Genomic DNA, 20,657 nt, shown 5'->3' on the forward strand with positions numbered 1-20,657 from the left:
GAGTCAGCAGCAACACAGATGCCTCAGTGACAACGCAGATACTAGCAGCAGTCAAAGACTCAGGTGACAAATGCATCATACTGATCACAGTTGATTCAATATTTGGGATACTTTTCAGTTGCAAATGTTGTAGTTGCAACAACAATAGATTAAGAGGGAGTTATAGTGCAGATGCAATGTTGGCAGCAGTTTAGTAGCGTTGGTAGCAACACAGATGCAACACATATCAGATTTGTGTAGTGGTTGGTGGGTAGCAGTAGCCAGACATTAGCAGTGTGACACGAGATGATGCAGAGACAGAGTGTTGCTATAGGAAGCAACAACACTATAACACATTCCTTGCTAAGAGGGAGTGTTAGTTTTTGTAGCATCGGATGTGTTCTAGCCTTGAAATTTTGTGGAGAGGCTAGAAATGTCTTAATTAGATTATTAGTCAGTTTTTAAATATTTCCTAATTCTAAACTTAGGGAATATGACTAATTAATCAGAATTAATTAAGTTAAGGTGTAAATGTTCTAGAAACTCACATGGATCGACTTCAAGTTAATCCTTGCCATCAATTAAAATCTAATCTTGGCTGTTGGAGTCCCAACATAGGATTATAAGAAGAAGTCGATGGGGCTTGGAGAAAAAACTTCAGCAATTCTATTTCATGTGCAGATTGATCTCCATAGTAGCAAAAGTCAGTGAGATCGAAGCAGTGAGAGAGGGGAAAGAACAACGAAGCCGGAGGAAGGTTTCCAGTTTTGGTGAGTGCATTTGCAGAGAGGCATAGGAGCCATATAGAGATTGACACAGAGCAACGTAGTAGCCTCTAGAGGCAATTTCGAATCTGCTGGGAAAAGCAAAGTTTCAGTGCCAGAAGCTAGGAAGAGGTTCTAGAGTCCAGGAGAGATATTTTCCTAGACAACAGCAGACCAGACAGCTTGAGGAGAAGCTGGTTTGAACTGAGTGCATAAGTGACTGTGCTAGGGTGACGTAGTGGTTGTGCAGAGCTAGTTTGGATAGCTAAATTTAAGCTAAGGTCAGAGCCCATATTTTCCCGTGGAGTGAGGAGATTTCTTCACTAGATTTTCTTGCCAATTTTTCTCTGTAGGATTGCCAGTTTTGGAACCCAATTGTACTCAGATTATTTCACTGTTTCTTAATAATAAAACCCTCAACTACTGCACCGATTTTCCCAAGTTGGGTTTTTCCAGGGACTTTTGTCCAAAAATAACTGTGTTATTTTATGTGTGTGCTAAGCATTTCTTCCAGCATTTATTCTTCTGCAGTTTTATTTGTGTAGGTTGTAGTGTGAGTTATTCAATATTTGTTGTAGGAAACAATAAATAAATTGTTAAACTTAATTAACAATTAGGACGATAATTTCCAATTGCTGCAATAGGGTTCAAGATTCCGAATTTTCACAAGCCAACGACGGGTGGAAAAGAGAGAAGCACACACAGTTGAGGGAAAATTTTTCTCAGGGAAATTCTAGTCTCAAAAGTTCAATTTTCCTTGATGATTAGCAGTAGTTGTGAGCAGATCTTCTCATTCGAGAAGGGAGTGTGAGTAGCTGAACAACAGCGAAGCAGAAGGCAATAGAGAGTTTTCAACGGTTCATTGAGATGGCCACTACAGGGCTTCATGATCAGGATATGTTGTATGGAGCTTCCAACTATGTCATCTGGAAGGCTAGGATGGCCTTCCTTCTAGATGAATATGGCCTGAAAGCTTACATAGATAATGTAGTGGTAGTTCCCCAAGATGAAAATCAGCAGAAAGAATACAAGAAAGAAATGGCACAGGCGAAGCGACTAATCTTGGATGGATTCTGGGATCATATTGTCTCACATATAGCTTACAAAGATACTACCAAATAGATGTGGGATGCTCTCTCCACGTTATGCCACGGAACTTCCAAGCAGCGGAAGATTTTTCTTGAGGAGAAGTTGAGATGCATCAGGATGCAGAAGGGGGAAGGCATTGAATCTTTCCTTACCAGGATTTAGGAGGTCCATGACCAGCTGTCAATTGTTGGGGCATCACCTCAACCCAAGGAGCTAGTGTGATTGAAACTCAATAGTGTCTCATAGGATTGGCAAGTCTTTGCCCAAAGAATATTCAGCAGAGATAGACTACCAGAGTGGGACGGGATGTGGGCCGATTTGTAGTAGGAGGAGTTGGGACGAGCTCTGCTAAAGAGCTCCATCACTAGCAGCAACAACAACGGATCAAAGGTGGTGAAGGAGGAGGAGAATGTGGCCCTTGTATCAAAGGATCCCAGTGAGGGGCAAGGGGATCAAAGGAAGAAGAAGAAGGACCTATCAAAGGGCAAATTCTTCAGGTGTGGTGAGCTTGGTCACTACACTACCCATTGTCCTCTGAGGAAGAAGAATTCGCGGCCTCAACATAAATCGACAGGTTGTCCTCCAGGTTGGAGGAAGAATTTGCGATTTTTGCAGATATACTTCCGGGAGTGAGGTGGGGTTATTTGGAGTTGTAGCCCCATAGAGCTACAGACAGGCAGGATCCTTGAGGAGTTCACCTCATGGATCAATACCTTGTTGCTTTAGGGTAGCATCGGATGTGATTTAGCCATGAAAATTGGTGGAAAGGCTAAAGCACATGAGATATCCAAGACCCATAAATGGTTTGGACGGATTGTACCCAGTTTGGGAGATATTAAAATAATTAATATTTTTAATGGAGTTCCTAAATCTAAACATAGGAAAAATAAAATATTAATGGGTATTAATATAAAACTGGGTTAGAAGGTTCCAAAAGACATGGATCAAGCCAAATCTAATATTAGCCATTGATGGAACAACGAGAAAAGTATAAGAAGAGGCTTAAGGGTGAGTTGGAGAATACACCAAAGTGATCAGTCATTCATTTTGCTAGAGTGGGGTTGCTAAGAAAATTTGAATCATTGATCAGCAACGAGGGGCAATGAGTACTAGGCAAAGAAGCTGGGACAATACTAGGAGACCAATACAGAAGTAGAGAGACCCAGAGTAGCAATCAGTCCAGGCTACGCAGAGCCCAACAGAGGCAGCGCAAAGGCCAAAGAGACTACGTCATCCACGTAGAGGGCAGAGGGAGTGATGCAAAGGCTCCCAAAGGCTACACAGTGCCTTAGAAGGCTGACACAGAGGGTCCTAGGACTAATGCAAGTTAGCAGGAGGCTAACGCAGAGGCCAGAAGGGCCAGCACTGAGCTTCAGTTATGCCAGAGAGGGTTTCATGGGACAGGTTTTCTGAATACCTATTTACGGATATATAGGTATTTCTATCGTGTATTTTTCTCTGTCGGGTGAGCCGGTTAGGCACCCAGTTGTACTCAGATAGAGCGCATAATAATATAACCCTCTGAATAGCTGCACCGGTTTTCCCACATTGGGTTTTTCTGGGGACATTTGTCCAAAAATAATGGTGTCACTTGTGTGCCTTTTTTCTTTCAGTTGTTGATCTATAGATGTTGTGATTGTATTGTGTTTATTTCGGTACTTAAATGTATAAAATAACTTGTTCGAATTTAGATAAGTAGAAGATATAAACTAGCAGAATACAGATTAATTTTCTAACGAATAGACTTAGAAAATTCAACATGGTATTAGAGTGTGGTTGCATATCAAAGGCAAACTGAAGGCATCAGCTAAGCAGACCATTTACAACAGATTCAGTTGTCCCGAGTGACAAAGCTGATCCTTGCAGAAAGCAATAGAGGAAGGAGTGATGCAAAGGGACTGCATCATCAATCTAGGCCAGAGAGAGGCCAGTGTAAAGGCTGAGGAAGGCAAAATCAGGCTCATGCAGAGTCATGCAGAGGCTAGGAGGGCTGACGCAGTTGGCTGAGGGAGCTGATTTTCTAGTGTCGGGATTGCGCAGAGCCAATTGGCTCAATCCTTCAGTTGTTGGGGAATAGGAGGCTATGGGTAGTTTACAGAGAGACGCTGGTGGGGTACTGTGGTCAGAACAGTGCCTAACAAGGCAAGACCAAGGTGGAGGGAGTTGCTGCAGAGGTAGATTTCCATCCAAGGAATCCAGATCAGTGTTGCAGTTGCACGGACGATCGGAGTGGGCCAACTTGACGTTGGAAGAAGGATTTCCAGGAGGGAAATTGGGACTCAGAAGGAGTCCATAGGAGAACTTCCAGACGGGAAGTAGAGAGACTCAAGAGGAGTCGAACCGAGAACTTCCAAGTGGGAAGTAGAGAGACTCAGCAAGAGTCAAACAGAAGACTTCCAGGAGGGAAGCAGAGAGACTCGAAGGATTCGATAGAAGAGCAGCAAGATGGCCGTGAATGGGCTGAAAGATCAAGACAAGTTGGACGGAGCGTCCAACTTTGTAGTCTAGAAGGCCAGGATCTTGTCCGTTCTAGAAAAAACATCGCATCAAAGGCTTCGCCTTGAGAATGATGGCTATCCCAGTTGACCCGATAGCTAATGAAAGGTACGTGGAGGCAATGGCTAAGACAAAGTGAATCATCCTTGATGGGGTCAAGGATCATGTGGTACCACATTTTTGCTTAGAAGGAAATGACAAAGGAGATGTGGGACACTTTGAAGACATTGTACCAGCATACTTCTGTGTAGAGGAATATGCCCTTGGAGAATCACCCAAGGGCATACCAGATGCAGAAGGGAGAGGAGATAGATGTCTTGCTTAGTCGGTTGAAGGAGATTCGTGACCAGCTAACTTCCATAAGGGCCACGTCGGATGAGGAATTGATGGTGAGGACCGCACTTAACGCAGTCTTCGAGGATTGGGAGGTATTTGTCCAGAGAATACTAGGCAGGACGAGTCTTTCGAGTTGGGAAGAAGTGCGGGCAGCTCTTCGTCCAGAAGAGATCAGACAGTTGACTAAGGCGATGAGTAGCGGAAAAGGGGTCAGGATCAAGAAGAAGGAAGAAGAGGATGCAGCTCTAGCATCTATGGGAAAGCAATAGAAGAGGAAGAAGAAGGACCTCTCCAAGGTCAAGTGCTTCCATTGTGGGGAATTGGATCATTTTTTGTATCAATGTCCAAGGAAGAAGAGTACGGGAGAGGCTTCTGACTCTAAGGCAGTGCCAACGAAGGCTGAGAAAGAAGTCAAGGAGTATGACGATTGTGCCATGAGTGCTCATGTGCCACTTGAGAAGAAGTGGGGAGACATCGAGCTGTAGTCAGGAGGACTACAGGCGATGAGGGGCAACATCCTTGAGGTACACAACCTCTTGGATTATACTTTGTTACGGGAGCCCCGAAGAGGAGTGGCAAGATTGGCAGATGTAGGTAGAGACAGATGTAGATGAATCGACAGAGAGTGCTATAGTGCAGGAGTCCCCAGACAGTGCGAGGCTAACAGGTTACAACACTGAGAGAGGCACAGGAGTGTTGCACCACTGCAGGATGGCACAAAGAGGTGTGCAACGGTGAGAGATGCAGGGAGTTGTTGCAGCAGTGCAAAGGTCAATAGAGGGAGCACTTGTTAGCGACAGGGAGACTTCAGCATTGAGAGTGTTTCTAGCCTGTCAGGGATGTCAGAAGTTGGGTGGATCAGTTATTTACTTCTCAGTAACTGATTTGCACTGTAGTAGCAGTATGCAATATCGCAAAGCAACATAATGAGAAGGGGATACAGTGCAAATGTAGTGTTGGGAGTATGGACCTGCAACAACACGGATGCAGAGGGAGTTTCTATACAGATGCAATAGTGGCAATGGCAGGGCCATGGGCAACAGTACAGGATGTAGCAGTGTAGAGGATGTTGGGTGGGGAGGCTTAGCATCAGCACAGGTACCGGTGCTGGATGATCAGACTGATGCTCAGTGAGGAGTATTACTAGAGCATAGTACTCGCTAAGAGGGAGTGTTGATTTTGGGTAGCATCAGATGTGATCTAGACATGAAAATTGGTGGAGAGGCTAAAGCGCATGAGATCTCCAAGACCCATAAATGGTTTGGACAGATTGTACTTGGTTTGGGAGATATTAAAATAATTAATATTTTTAATGGAGTTCCTAAGTCTAAACTTAGGAAAAATAAAATATTAATGGGTATTAATATCAAACTGGGTTAGAAGGTTCCAAAAGTCTTGGATAAAGCCAAATCTAATCGTGATCGTTGATTAGATATTTAATCTTGATCGTTGTTGGATCAACGAGAAAAGTATAAGAAGAGGCTTGAGGGTCAGTTGGAGAATACACCAGGGTGATCAGTCATTCATTTTGCTAGAGCGGGGTTGCTAAGAAAAGTTGAGTCAGTGATCAACAACGAGAGGTAACAAGTACGAGGTAGAGGGGTAGGGACAATACTGGGAGACTAGCATAGAAGCAGAGAGAGCCAAAGCAACAATCAGTCTGGGCTACACAGAGCCCAGCAGAGGCAGCGCAGAGCCTAGAGAGACTGCATCATCCACACAAAGCGTAGAGGGAGTAACACAGAGGCTCCCAGAGGCTACGCAGTGCCTTAGAGGGCTGATGCAGAGGGTCCTGGGGCTGACGCAGAGGCCAGAAGGGCCAGCACTGAGCTTCAGTTGTGGCAGGGAGGGTTTTGTGGGACAGGTTTTCTGAATACCTATTTCTGGATATAGAGGTATTGCTGCCGTGTATTTTTCTCTGTCAGTTGAGCGGTTAGGCACCCTGTTGTGCTCAGATAGACTGCATAATAATATAACCCTCTGAATAGCTACACCGGTTTTCCCGGATTGGGTTTTTCCGGGGACATTTGTCCAAAAATAACGTTGTCACTTGTGTGCTTGTTTTCTTTCAATTGTTGATCTGTAGATGTTGTGACTGTATTTTGTTTATTTTGGTATTTAAATGTATTAAATAACTTGTTCGAATTTAGACAAGTAGAAGAAATAAACCAGCAGAATATAAATTAATTTTTTAACAGATAGACTTAGAAAATTCAACATACCTTGCTACAGGGGTCCACATTATTCATTAGCAAGATGGATCAGTGGCAGTTGATACAGTCAGAGACCGCGTGACAATTGCAGAGACGAGTAGCAGTCAGATGCTGGGGAGCCCAATGCAGAGTTGGCAACAGTGCATATGGAACAGTGTAGAGTCAGCGATAGTACAAAGTCAGCAGCAACGCAAATTCTTCAGTGACAGAGCAGATGCTCGTAGCAGTGAGAGACTCGGGTGGAAAATGCATCATACTAATCATAGATGATTCAGTATTTTGGATGTCTTTCAGTTGCAGATGTTGCAGTTGCAGTGACAATAGAGTTGCACTGCAGATGCAATGTTGGCAGTAGTATGGCAGTGTCAACAACAGAACAAATGCAGCGTATATCATAGTTTCATAGTGGTTGGTGAGCAGTATGGCCAGACATCAGCAGGATGATAGGAGATGACTCAGAGACAGGATGTTGTGGCAAGATGTGCAGAACCAAAAAACATTCCTTGCTAAGAGGGAGTGTTAGTTTTTGTAGCATCGGGTGTGTTATAGCCATGAAATTTGGTGGAAAGGCTAGAATACATGAGATTTCCAAAACCCATAAATCATTTCTGGAAATTCCTCCTAGAAGTGTCTCAATTAGATTATTAACCATTTTTTTTATATTTCCTAAGTCTAAACTTAGGGAATATGGTTAATTAATCAGTATTAAATGAGATAAGGCAAGAATAGTATAGAAACTCACATGGATCGATCTAGAGATGATACTAGCCATCGATTATGTTTTAATCTTGGTAATTGGTACTCTAACAATGGATTATAAGAGGAGGTCGATGTGGTGATGGAGAATACACTTGAACAGTTCGATTTCTTGGCAAATCAATTTCCAAAAAAGCAACAGTCAGTTGCCGAAGAGAGCTAGAGATCGAAGTAGTGAGTGAGGGGCAGGGACAGTGACCTGGAGGAGACGAGTCAGAGGCTAGACATCATAGTGATTGCCCATTCCAGCGTAGAGGGTGACACAAAAGCTTCAAGAGGCCAAGTTTTCTGTAGGCAAGTTGTGTCGGGATTGCTTGTCTAGGAAGGGTAAATTCCCTTCAATAATTTTTCCTAGATTTTCTTGCTGTGGATTGCCAGCTTTAGGCATCCAGATTGTACTTAGACTTCACTACTGCATAGTAATAAAAACCCTCATTGCTGCACCAGTTTTCCCAAGTTGGGCTTTTCCGGGGACTTTTGTCCAAAAATAATTGTGTTAATTTTATGTGTGTGCTAGCATTTCTCGGCTTCCATCGCTTTATTTTTCTACAGTATTTTATTTGTGAGGGTTGCAGTGTGTTTATTTCAATATTTGTTGTAACATATAAATTGTTAAATTAATTAACAATTAGGAGAAATAATACCAATTTCTGCAATAAGATTCCATATTGGAATTTTCACAGTGTGGTTATGGGGATTTATTCTATATCATCAAAATCAACTAGGACTTGTACTTTACCTCATCTGCACCCATTTGGAGGAATTGAACTTGGGTTTCTGTGTTAATACAAGACAAATCACGTCGTTGCTTGCTGCTAGGCTATACACATGGGCCTTATGTAGCAAATTTTGGTCTCTAGCAGAGCTTTTTCTACCATTGTGTGTTCCTCTATAACTTTGGTTGCCATAAGGCAGCTCTAGCGAAAAACACAGGGGAAGGTTATTAGTTACTACAATTAATCACACACCAATTTGAAATTAGAGTTCCTGCACAAACTGCGAGTAGCTAGATGTCCCTGATGTTATATAGAGTCCCAGTATTTTGTTCAAAAATTTATGTGCTACAAGGTGATACTAGAGATAGATGGCCATCCTGATCAAGTTTAGGCTGACATCTTGCTGTGCTGATTTTGTGTAAATATCAAACTTTGTAACCATAATCACAGAAAGATCCATAAAAAATGTGCAGATATGGTATCATTCTGTTGTTGATTGAACGCGTGTTTATTTGCTGGTTCTTCGAGAAATGGGTCAGCCATGGATATCTTGTTCTTGATGTGTCGCTGATTTACTATTATTTTTGTATTAAGATTCAGTTAAGATTAAGATTGGCCTTGTGCTTATGTTAGTAAAACACGTGACACAACACATAAACAGGAGATAATATTCTGGTATGTTCACCTAAATAACCAACTCATGGAGATCCTCCCCCGTAACTATAATTTTGTCTTTAATCTTCATAACAACGATCTTTCAAAAGGGAATGAAAATAATAGATTATAATGGGTTCCCAAGATGGTACCCATTAGCACATTCTCCTTTCCAGCACTCCCTTTTTTTCATAGTCCTATTGCCAAAGATTTGTCATTAAGCCAACACAATAGTTATAATTTGGTAGCAAGGTTTAAGTTTTAACTAGTCATAATAGTATTTATTTTCATCTTGTTTTGGAGTAAATTAGTGAGAATTTCTTTGAATCTAAATGGAATTTGTATTTATAAAAATAATATCCAATTCAACTATGCTAAACAGATCCTTGCAATAAGGCCATACAAGTTTCTCTCTAGAATTTTAAATGCATTGCATACATTAAATGCACCTTTTGCTATATGCATTGCACTGTTTTCCTTGGATTGAGCATTTAGGTGTGTCCATGTCTGTTATTGTTATGGACCATTAAACAAGATTTATACACTATAAAACATAAATATCTCATGATCATACTGCACGTTCTTGAGAGGACCAAAGAAATTCATTCTTAAAATACGGACAATCAATTATTAAATAAGTTAAAAAGAAGAAGAAACAAGAACATATTACAGAAACGAGGAAGATGAACAATAACAGTCCAAAAAATTGTCCTTAGTACTATTTTCAATGCACTGGTAAGCAAACAAACCTCAACAATATCATCTTCCCCCACAATACCGAATGGAATAATAGTGGCCTCAAATCGTGCTGCCATTCGAACAAACTCTGCCTTCTCAGGCCAAAAGAGCTTGCATTGCTCACCCTAAATAATCAAGGAGGCAGAAAGTTATACAAGTAATTTATCACGATTCCAAGTACTAAGAGAGGAAACTTGAAAAGATCAATAGTTCAAATTACTTCTTAGAACAATGACTCTTTTCAGATGTGCAACAAAAATTGGGTCAGAAAGATGCTAGGTTATGACTATGAAATTATCTAAAAAAAGGAAAAGAAAATGAAATGGCAGATATATTTTCAAGGAAAGAAGAAGAGACCAAGGACTTATTTTGTGCTATATCAATTCTACAAGTTAATCAGGTGGAATATGCAAGGACAGAATGACAACATGACCAGAATATAGGGTGGCTTATTCAACAACTACAACAAGACTCGAACGCATTAAATAAATTTGTGTAGAAGAATGATTCATTTTTGGATAGGAGTTTCTTTTATTTAGGTCAGAATTCCTAACTCAAACAAAAGGTCCATTTGGAACAACTAAATTCTCCTATAGGGGAACACTCGGAATTGAAAACTAATAACAGAATAAGAGAGAATTTTTCTGAAAGGGTCTTAAAACTTATGTTCAAAAGTTGATGGCAGGGAGTTTGGTTTTCCAACAAAGCAATGGAAAGATGATCAAGACTCTAGATCTTCTAAAACCGTTAACTATACATAGTCAACAATGGGAAGAGGTCTCAATTAATCTTATCATTGGTCTACCAAAGGCGGAAGGTAAGAATGCCATCATGGTGGTGGTGGTGGATCAATTCATAAAGCACGCACCTTTTTTATCACTTTGTCATCCATTTAAAGAAAGTATAGTAGCTATAGCATTCATGAAAATAGTTTAGAAGCTACATGGAAACAAAAAGATTATTGTGAGTGATAGAGATCCAATTTTCACTAGTATTTTTTGATTGACTTTTTGTAGGTACTCAACTAACTCATAGCTCCTCTTACCATCCCCAATTTGAAAGGAAAACTCTGATTTCCAACAAAATTCTTGAATGTTTTCTCCATTTCTTTGGATATGATAAATAGTGACAATGGGTCAAATAGTTATTGTTACCCACCAAAAGTCGCTAACCCCATAGGAGAAAGCTTTTCTCCTATCTTGGACAAGAAGCTAACCAAAAGCCCTATATATTGCTGAATGATGATGATATGCCACATTCCTCCATCATTTGCATGGGTCATACTTCTCTCTCCATCCAACATTCCTCTTGAATGATGGTGGGCTACCACTCGGCAAGTACGTTAACCATTTTTCAATCACGTGCTCTTACTTAATGTTCTGGACATTCTAACATGGATAAACGGGTGATTTGGATGATTGAACAATCTTGACTGTAAGATTGTTCTCTCACCTTATTAGATGGGTTAGTCTTTAGCGCTAGTCCAATGAGATCACCTCTAAGGCCTCAGGGTTATAGGAGGGGCACTACTTGGGAAACTTGGATTGAAGTAGTCTGTCCATAACTATTCCATACTTACCATTTTTCACTGTTCCCATGATATCACATCCATCTTGTTACCCACCCAAAGTGGGTGACCCCATAGAAGAATTTTTCTCTTGGTCATCTCTTCCAGCCGACAATCAACAACTCCTAACAGCCATCAAGTAGACGATGTGATGTACCATTCTTATCTCCACCACCTGCATCAGTTGTATGTCTCTTCGCCCATTTTTCAAGAGCACATGTTGGAAGGTGGGCAATCTGACCCAAAAGGTACTTTATTCATTATGAAATTTGGTGTTTATGCTTGTTTCTCATTTGGGTATTTGGCATGGATTATGGGGTGACTTGGAAGAAGGAAGAGTTTTGACTATGGTTTTGTTCTCTCACCTTAAATGGGGGGTTAATGACCTCCCCTAATTGCCCAAGTCTTTAGGAAGGGAACTAGTGGGAAACCCTGATTGAGATAGCATGTCCCATCTATCCCTTTTCCATACTTGTCACTTCCCCTCCATACATTACAAGCCCTATACTCCACCTCCCATCTTCGGGTCCACTTTACCATGGGTCCACTAAGATTTATCACACACTTGCCCCTTTTCCGCATATCTGGATCAAGCTTGGAAATTTTTCCCCAAGAGGTTGATGCAGCTAAAAGAAAAAGAAATATCATATCATGCCCACAAGCAAGAAAGAAAAGAAAGAAAATTATAAAATGCAAAAGATCGGCGGGACATTAATGTTGATTTCTAGTAGCAGTGGATGTGCTCTAAGTCTCAAATTTTACAGGGAGGCTTAGACACATGCATTCTCAAATACCCATAAATTGTTTTGAGAAATTCCACCTAGAGACAGTTTTATTAAAAGAATTAATTATTTTTAATGGGACCCTAAGTCTAAACTTAGGAAATTAAAATAATTAATGGGTATTAATCTAAACTGTGGGTGTAACTTCTAGAAGAAGACTAGGATCAAGCCATTGATTAGAAGTTAGTCTTGGCCATTGGTTGTCCAACAAAAAGATATAAGAAGAGGCTTGAGGGGCACTTGGAGAACACATCGATTAGAGTTCATAAGATCAAATTTTTGAAGTAGAGCAATTGTCGAAGAGAAATTCGAAGTGAGATTTTGCAGTGAGGGGTAGGGATAGTTCCGGTTGGAGATTTCTTCTAATCCAGGAATACTCAGCAGAGGAGGTAGAGACAGATCCGGGAGAGGCAGCACAGAGCCATAAGAGGCTGACACAGGGCCACATAGAGGCAACGTAGGTTGACGCAAAGGTAGTGCAAAAACCTTGAGGGAGTCCGAAAGTTGTTGGAGGGTTCGATTTTTGTAGCTGGAAGCTGGAGTGTGAGACCAGGAGAGCAGAAGTCAGAACCTCAGACGTAAATCGATCAGCCAAGAAGAGTGACACAGATCCTAGACAGTGTGATGTTGGGCTAACGCAGACACTGCGCAGAGGTAGCCAGGGGCTGTTCATTCAAGGGTTGGATTAGCTAGGACTTCCTGTGACAGTGTGAGATAATCTCACAAATCTCTTTGTTAGTGATATTCTCTGTAACTGGGTTGGCGGGAAGGCATCTAGAGATTGTATTCAGAAATTAATGCTACATAATAATAAAACCCTAAGAGTTGTTGCACTGGTTTTCCTGCATTGGGTTTTTCTGGGGACATTTGTCCAAAAACAATGGTGTAATGTGTGTTGTATTTATTTCCTTATCAGTTTCTTGTTTCCACTTATAATTTAATTGGTGAAGACTGCACTGTATTAGTTTCGGTGTTTACTGTAGGAGACAATAAATAATTTGTTCAGTAATTAACAAATAGAAGGAACTTAATCAGTTGCTGCAGTAGAAATTCGGGTCTTCCAAATTTTCACATGGTATCAGAGCTAGATTAAACAAGAGAACATTGTCAGAAGAGCCCAGCATTGAAGGAGGAAGGGAGTTTGAAATTCCTGCAAAGGCAGCAATTCAAACCCCCAGAGGAATTGCGCAGTTCAGGCCAGGAGGGTAAGATTTTTGTGGTAAATCTCTCTCAGAGTGAGTCAAAAAAGAGGTAGGATTTCTAGATCGAAATCTGTCAGCAGAAGAGGGAGAAGCATAGCATTAGATTCAGTGAAGAGGGGTTCTTTGGTGGGACATAGTTTTCTGCAAGCAATTGTTGGGAAGAAAGACGTTAGAGGGAAGAGAGAGACATGATTGAGGGAATTCCTTCTTAGAGGACTTCCAGCCAAGGAGTCTGAATTCTCACTTGCTGAGTCGCAGCGGAGAGGGGAAAATCTACAAGCTCCAACAGGGAGTGCGTAGGCTAGTTTAGTGCTGCATAGAGGAGAGAGGAAGCTATTCAACTTTTTCAATTAGCAGAGATGGCAGCGAGTGTACTGAGAGATCAGGATAGGGTTCATGGGGCATCCAACTATGTGATATGGAAGGCAAGGATGTCATGCCTTCTAGATGAGAATTTTCTCAAAGTCTACGTCGACAGTGTAGTAGCTAAGCCAGCAGATCCAAATCTGCTCAAGAAGTACAAAGGAGAAATAGCGAAGACAAAAAGAATGATCCTCGATAGAGTGAAGGATCATATAGTCTGTCGCATCGCTAGCAGAAACATTGCCAAGGAGATGTGGGATTCATTGTTGATGTTGTATCAAGGATCTTCTAAGAAGATGAGATCTATGCAGATGAAAAAGGGGGAAAGCATTGATTCGTTCCTTGCAAAAATTTAGGAGACCCGAGATGAGTTGGCAGTGGTGGGGTCAACACCTCAAGGTTCTAGATGGTAAGACTGGCCCTAAATTCAGTATCTGAGGAGTGGCAAGTCTTTGACCAAAGCATCCTAGGCAAAGCGACCTTGCCAAATTTGGATGTGATGTGGGCAACTCTTAAGCAAGAGGAGCTGAGGAGGGACTTGGTCAAGTGTAAACTTGATGGAAGCAGCAGTAGTGGGTTGAAGCCCAAGGAGGAGGAAGAGAATGCAACCCTCGCATCTAAGGGGCAGCAGGAGCAAGGGAAGAAGAAGAAAGATGTTTCAAAAATCAAATGCTCCAGGTGTGGTGAACTCGGTCACTACGCAACACGGTGTCCTCTCAGGAAGAAGGACAAAGATGAGAACCATGATCCGAAGGTTGCAGCCGCAAAGATTGAGGATGATTTCGCCATGTCAACGCAGGCATCTCCGGGAGGGAGGTGGGGAGATTTAGAGTTGTAGTTCGAAAGAGCTACAGATGGGCAAGATCCTTGAGGAGCCCACCTCTCAGATCAATTCCTTGCTGCGGGAGCCCCAATTAGTAGTAGCAGGATGGACCAGTGTCAGTTGGTGCAGAGGAATGTCAGAGTGACAGTTGCGGTGGCTAGTACCGCCAGAGACTGAGAAGCGCAGAGCAGAGTTCACAGCAGTGTGGATGGCACAAAGCAGAGGTCAGTAGCAGTGCAGAGGCTTCAGAGGGTCAGTGTAGAGACTAGCAGCAGTAAAACTCCAACAACGAGATGCATCATACTGAACACTAGTTCAGTAATTTGGGATGCTTTTCTGTTGCTGATGCAGTAGCAGCAACAATTGGAGAAGGTTGTAGTGCAGATGTAGTATTGGCAGTGGCAGTGCCAGCAGTAGCACGAATGCAGAATTGAGAGGGAGTTGCAATATGGATGCAGTGTTGACAGTGGCAGGGTCAACAACAGTACAGATGCAGCATTTGCGCAGTAGTTGGTGGACAAGATGTCAGACATCAAAAACGCAGAAGGAGATGTTACAGAACAGAGTGATGCTTCAGCAAGGTGCATTGCTAGAACACATTCCTCGCTAATAGGGAGTGTTTATTTCTGGTAGCATTGGATGTGCTCTAAGTCTCAAAATTTGTAGGGAGGCTTAGACACATGCATTCTCCAGTACCCAGAAATCGTTTTTGGAAATTCCACCCAGAGACAGTTTTATTAAAAGAATTAATTATTTTTAATGGGACCCTAAGTCTAAACTTAGGAAATTAAAATAATTAATGGGTATTAATCTAAACTGTGGGTATAACTTCTAGAAGAATGTAGGTTTTAACCCCATATGGAAATTACCTGCATACGAATTCTAAAACACAGAAAATAAACAATGCGAGAGCATAACACATAAAACACATATACACAGAGATTTTCTCCTAGATCCCAAAACCGGGACTACCAGCTTGATTTTTCATTATATTTCTTTCAATGCTACAATACATATTTATACATACCGAAGCATCCAATACCATGGACCAAAAAACCATCGCATCCAAAACCATGGACCGAAAAAAACCATCGCGTCCAAAACCATGTGCGAAAATCATGCACAAAACCATAGGTGGGTCCGCCCAACCTAACGTAGGGTCCAAAACCAAAATTTTCCAGGTCGCTGCCCTGAACCCCATAAAGTGGGGTTATGGGTACCCCTCAAACCCCCTGTGGCCTCCCCCCCTCTAACCCCCGGTTAACTACGTGGGCTAGTCGTGGAAAGAATATAACACAACCCAATAAAGAAGACGAGGATCAGGCCAAAATGATCTAAGCCATTGATTAGAAGTTAATATGGGCCGTTGGTTGTCCAACAGAAAGATATAAGAAGAGGCTTGAGGGGAACTTGGGGAACACATCGAGTAGAGTTCATAAGATCGAATTTCTGAAGCAGAGCAGCTGTCAGAGAGAAATTCGAAGTGAGCTTTTGCAGTGAGGGGTAGGGATAGTTTCGGTTGGAGATTTCTCCTGATCCGGGAATACTCAGCAGAGGAGGCAAAGAGAGATCTGGGAGAGGCAGCGCAGAGCCAGAAGAGGCTAATGCAGGTTCACATAGAGGCAACGTAGGCTAAAGCAGAGGCAGCGCAGAAGCCTTGAGGGAGTCTGAAATTTGTTGGAGGGTTCGATTTCTATAGTTGGAAGCCGAGGTGTGAGACTGGGAGAGCAGAAGTCAGAATCTCAGAGGCAAATCAATTAGCCACAAAGAGTGACGCAGATCCTAGATAGTGTGACGTTGGGCTGATGCAGATGCTGCACAGAGGCAACACAGAGGCAGCCAAGGGCTGTTCATTCAAGGGTTGGATCAGCTAGGACGTCCAGTGATAGTGTGAGGTAATCTCACAAATCTCTTTGTCAGTGATATTCTCTATAACTGGATTGGCCAAAGATTGTATTGAGAAATTACTACTGCATAATAATAAAACCCTCAGAGTTGTTGCACCGGTTTTCCCGCATTGGGTTTTGCTAGGGACATTTGTCCAAAAACAACGGTGTAATGTTTGTTGTATTTCTTTCCTGCTCAGTTTCTTGTTTCCGCTTATAATTAATTGGTGAAGACTATAGTGTATTAGTTTCGGTGTTTACTGTAGGAAACAGTAAATAATTTGTTCAGTAATTAACAAATAGAAGGAACTTAATTAGTTGTTGCGGTAGAAATTTGGGTCTTCCAAATTTTCACAATTAACATTAGCACGTGGGAAAAGGCCAAGCATGAACTCTACCCTTTATCATTATGGCCATCACCTAGTTTCTGGGGCCAATGTTGCCCTACCACATCATTGAAAGGAACCCTTGCATGTCCCAACCGCTGGTGGGCAATGAACTACCCCACCACTAAGGGGGTAACCACTGGTGCACATCATTCAAAGCATGCTCTCATTTCCTAGAGCTTCAGGTAGTAATACAAAGGAAAATCAGGAAAAAGCAAAAGGCAATAAGAGGGTGGAAAAACAAAGGTTGGGGAAACTCATGCATCCACGATTGCTCCCTCCTAACATATGTACACCCAAAATGTGGAATTCCTCATCATTGCTACCCTTTTGACCATGGCATTTGGCCCTAAGACCCTTTTTCCCCTCCATTCCATCATTATTCATATGAAACCTATTGATTGAAGGATGTAGCAGGGACTCATCTTTCCCCTTAGGCGTTGGGAACACCTAATAGTGTCATCCATTAACCACTCCTACCTAGGTAGGTAACACTATTATGTGATCAAAGCCCCAAATTTGGAAGGGGGGCTTTGCATGAAGTGTGATTCGCAAGTGGTTTTCGTCATGGGTTAGGCAACTTAACTGGGACTCAAGCCCACTATAGGAGCATAATGAAACCCTACAGTTGAACTTGATAGTTATGGGACTCCTTTCACTTGCAAACAATCATTCATATCCATGGGCACCCTCAGAACCTCAACAAGCTTGCACTTTGCCCCATATTATTCATGATATGATGCACTTGGACTAGCATGCCCCAACTGACTTAATAGTGATCACATGGTTTGGCAACTGATCTTAAGCCTAGATTAGGTTTGTCTCATGTTGATTTGGGGTAGCATAGGATGTCCTCTAGCCACGAAAATTGGTGGAAAGGCTATAGCACATGAGATCTCCAAGACCCAGAAATGGTTTGGGTAGATTCTAAACAGTTTGGGAGATATTAAAATAAGTAATATTTTTAATGGAGTTCCTAAGTCTAAACTTAGGAAAAATAAAATATTAATGGTTATTAATATAAAACTGTGTTAGAAGGGTCCAAAAGTCATGGATCAACACAAATCTAATCTTAGTCATTGATTAGAGATTTAATCTCGGTCGTTGATGGACCAACGAAAAAAGTATAAGAGGAGGCTTGAGGGTCAATTGGAGAACACACCGAGAGAGATCATGAACTCGATTTTCTGGGGCAGGGTTTGTTGAGGAAATTGAGTAAGAGATCTGAGTTGTAGTTGAGGGGTAGTGAATACATAGTAGAGAGGCAGAGTTAGTACCAAGAGGATCAACACAGAGCCGGGAGAGGGACACGAAGCTAGCTAGAGGGCCAGCATGTGAGAGGCAGAGGGTCTAGGGGCTGACGCAGAGGCTCCAAAAGTCGACGCAGAGCCCAAAGAGGCTGACGCTAGACCAAAGAGGCTGACGTAGTGCCTAGAGGCAGCGCTGGGAGCATTTCGTGGGACAGACTGAAAGTTGGAGAGCTGGATAGGGTGATACAGTCCCAATCAGAGTGACGCAAAGCAAAAGAAGCTGCATTATTGCTATGGGATCGTTCATCTGGTGATATAGCCGGAATATCTGTCTTCGATAGAGAGCTACTACTGCCAAGGGAATTCTCTGTTGGGTGAGCCATTTCTGGCACCCAAGTTGTATCCTGAAACTGCATAATAATAAAACCCTCTGAATAGTTGTACCGGCTTTCCCGCATTTGGTTTTTCCAGGGACATTAGTCAAAAAACAATGGTGTCACTTGTGTGCTTGTTTACTTTTAGTTGATGATCTGTATGTGTTGATATTGTACTTGTATTTATTTTCGGTATTTACATGGTAAATAACTTGTTGAGTAATTGAACAAGTAGGAAGAAATAAATTAGATAGTACAGGAAGAATTTCTAAGGGTTAAACTTAGAAATTCCAACATGGTATCAGAGCATGGTTACAGATCACAAAATAACTGAAGGCATCAACCAAGCAGAGCAGTAGCAACAGAAACAACTGTCCCGAGTGACAAAAGTTGTTCATAACAGAAAGCAGCAAGGAAGGGTGACACAGAGGGCCTGCATCATCAGTTCGAGCAAGGAGGAGGATCAGCACAGAGGCAGAGAAGAGCAGACCTGACCTACACAGTTCTCGGTCATCTTTCTTGGTCAAGAAGGATCGACGTTGTGGCCAGGAGGTGCAAATTTTGCCAATGTTGGGATTGTGCAGAGTCTAGAGGCTCAGACCTTCAGATTACTGGGGCATAGGAGGCTGTGGGTAGTTTGCAGAGCAAAGTTGGTGGGGCACTGTGTTCAGAACAGTACCAAAAAGGGCAAGACCAAGGAGGAGGGAGTTGCTTCCAAGGATTTCTAACCAAGGAACCCAGATCAATGGTGCAGTTTCACAAACGATCAGAGTGGGGCATCTTGACATTGGCAGAGGGGTTTCCAGAAGGGAAATCGAGACTCAGAGGGAGTCAAACCGAGAACTTCCAGACAGGAAGTTGAGAGACTCAGCAGGAGTCGATCAGAGGACTTCCAAGAGGGAAGTAGAGAGACTCGGAAGAGTCGAAAGAGGAGTAGTGAATGGGCTGAGAGATCAGGATAGACTGGACGTAGCTTCCAACTTCGTAGTCTGGAAGGCGAGGATCTTGTCCATTCTAGACATGTATCGCATCAAGCACTTCACCTTGAAAACGATAGTGATCCCAGTTGACTTGGCTGAAAAAAGAGAAGTATGAGGAGGCAATGGCTAGGGCTAAGTGCATCATCCTTGACGGGGCCAAGGATCACGTGGTACCACATATTGCCAAGAATAATATAGCAAATGAGATGTGGGATGCCCTGAAAAAGTTGTATCAGCATACTTCCGTGCAGAGGAAGATGTTACTTGAAAATCAGTTGCGGTCATACCAGATGCAGAGGGGCGAGCAGATAGATATCTTCCTCGGGCGATTGATTGAGATCCGGGATCAACTTACTCCCACAGGGGCCACACCAAATTAGGAGATATTGGTGATGACCGCACTAAACGCAGTCTCAGAGGAATGGGAGGTATTTGTCCAAAACTTACTGGGCAGGTCGAAACTTCCAAACTGGGAGGAACTGTGGGCAATTCTTCGTCAAGAAGAGATCAAACAGTTGACCAAGGTGGGGAGTAGCGGTAAAGGGGTCAGAATCAAGAAGGAGGAATAGGAGGATGCATCTCTAGCATCTGCGGGAAAGCAGGAGAAACAGAAGAAGAAGGACCTCTTCAAGGTCAAGTGCTTCCACTGTGGGGAACTGGGTCACTATGTGAACCAGTGTTCGAGGAAGAAAAGCAAGGGAGAGGCTTCTAAGACCAAGGAAGCACTAGCGAGGGTGAAGAAAGAAGTGGAGATAGATGACGACTGTGCCATGAGTGCTTATGCATCGTTTGAGAGGAAGTGGGGAGACATCGAGCTGTAGTTAGATGGACTACAGACGATGAGGGGCAAGATCCTTGAAGTACCCAACCTCTTAGATTATACCTTGCTACAAGAGGCCTGAAGAGAAGTAGCAGGACTGGCAGATATCGGTAGAGACGGATGTGGATGGAGCGACAGAGGCTGCTACAATGCAGGAGTCCCGGGACATTAGGTTTTAACCCCGTACATAAATTACCTACATGCGAATTCTAAAACACAGAAAATAAACAATGCGAGAGCATAACACATAAAACACATATACACAGAAATTTTCCCCTGGATCCCAAAACCAAGACTACCAGCTTGATTTTTCATTCTTTTCCTTTCAATGTTACAATACATATTTATACATGCCGAAGCATCCAATACCATGGATTGAAAACCATCGCGTCCAAAACCATGGACTGAAAACCATCGCGTCCAAAACCATGTGCGAAAAACATGCACAAAACCATAGGTAGGTCCGCCCAACCTAATATAGGG

The 20,657-nt window shown here is 42.4% G+C and overlaps 1 protein-coding gene across 4 annotated transcripts in view; it reads right to left on the minus strand.

Annotated features, from left to right (window-relative positions):
- The window catches only part of LOC149214593 (phytyl ester synthase 1, chloroplastic-like), a 536,108-nt gene that overhangs the window by 203,132 nt on the left and 312,319 nt on the right, over positions 1–20,657 (minus strand). For all 4 annotated transcript variants that reach the window (XM_089392337.1, XM_089392339.1, XM_089392336.1 and 1 more), the window contains exon 10: positions 9,753–9,866. In XM_089392337.1, coding sequence (XP_089248463.1) covers positions 9,753–9,866 — 114 coding nt within the window. The remainder of the gene's footprint in view (positions 1–9,752; positions 9,867–20,657) is intronic.

This window comes from Pinus tabuliformis, chromosome 1_1 (genome assembly GCF_031772625.1).
Source record: "Pinus tabuliformis cultivar Carrire ecotype Pingquan chromosome 1_1, CPIR1, whole genome shotgun sequence".
Taxonomy (NCBI): domain Eukaryota; kingdom Viridiplantae; phylum Streptophyta; class Pinopsida; order Pinales; family Pinaceae; genus Pinus; species Pinus tabuliformis.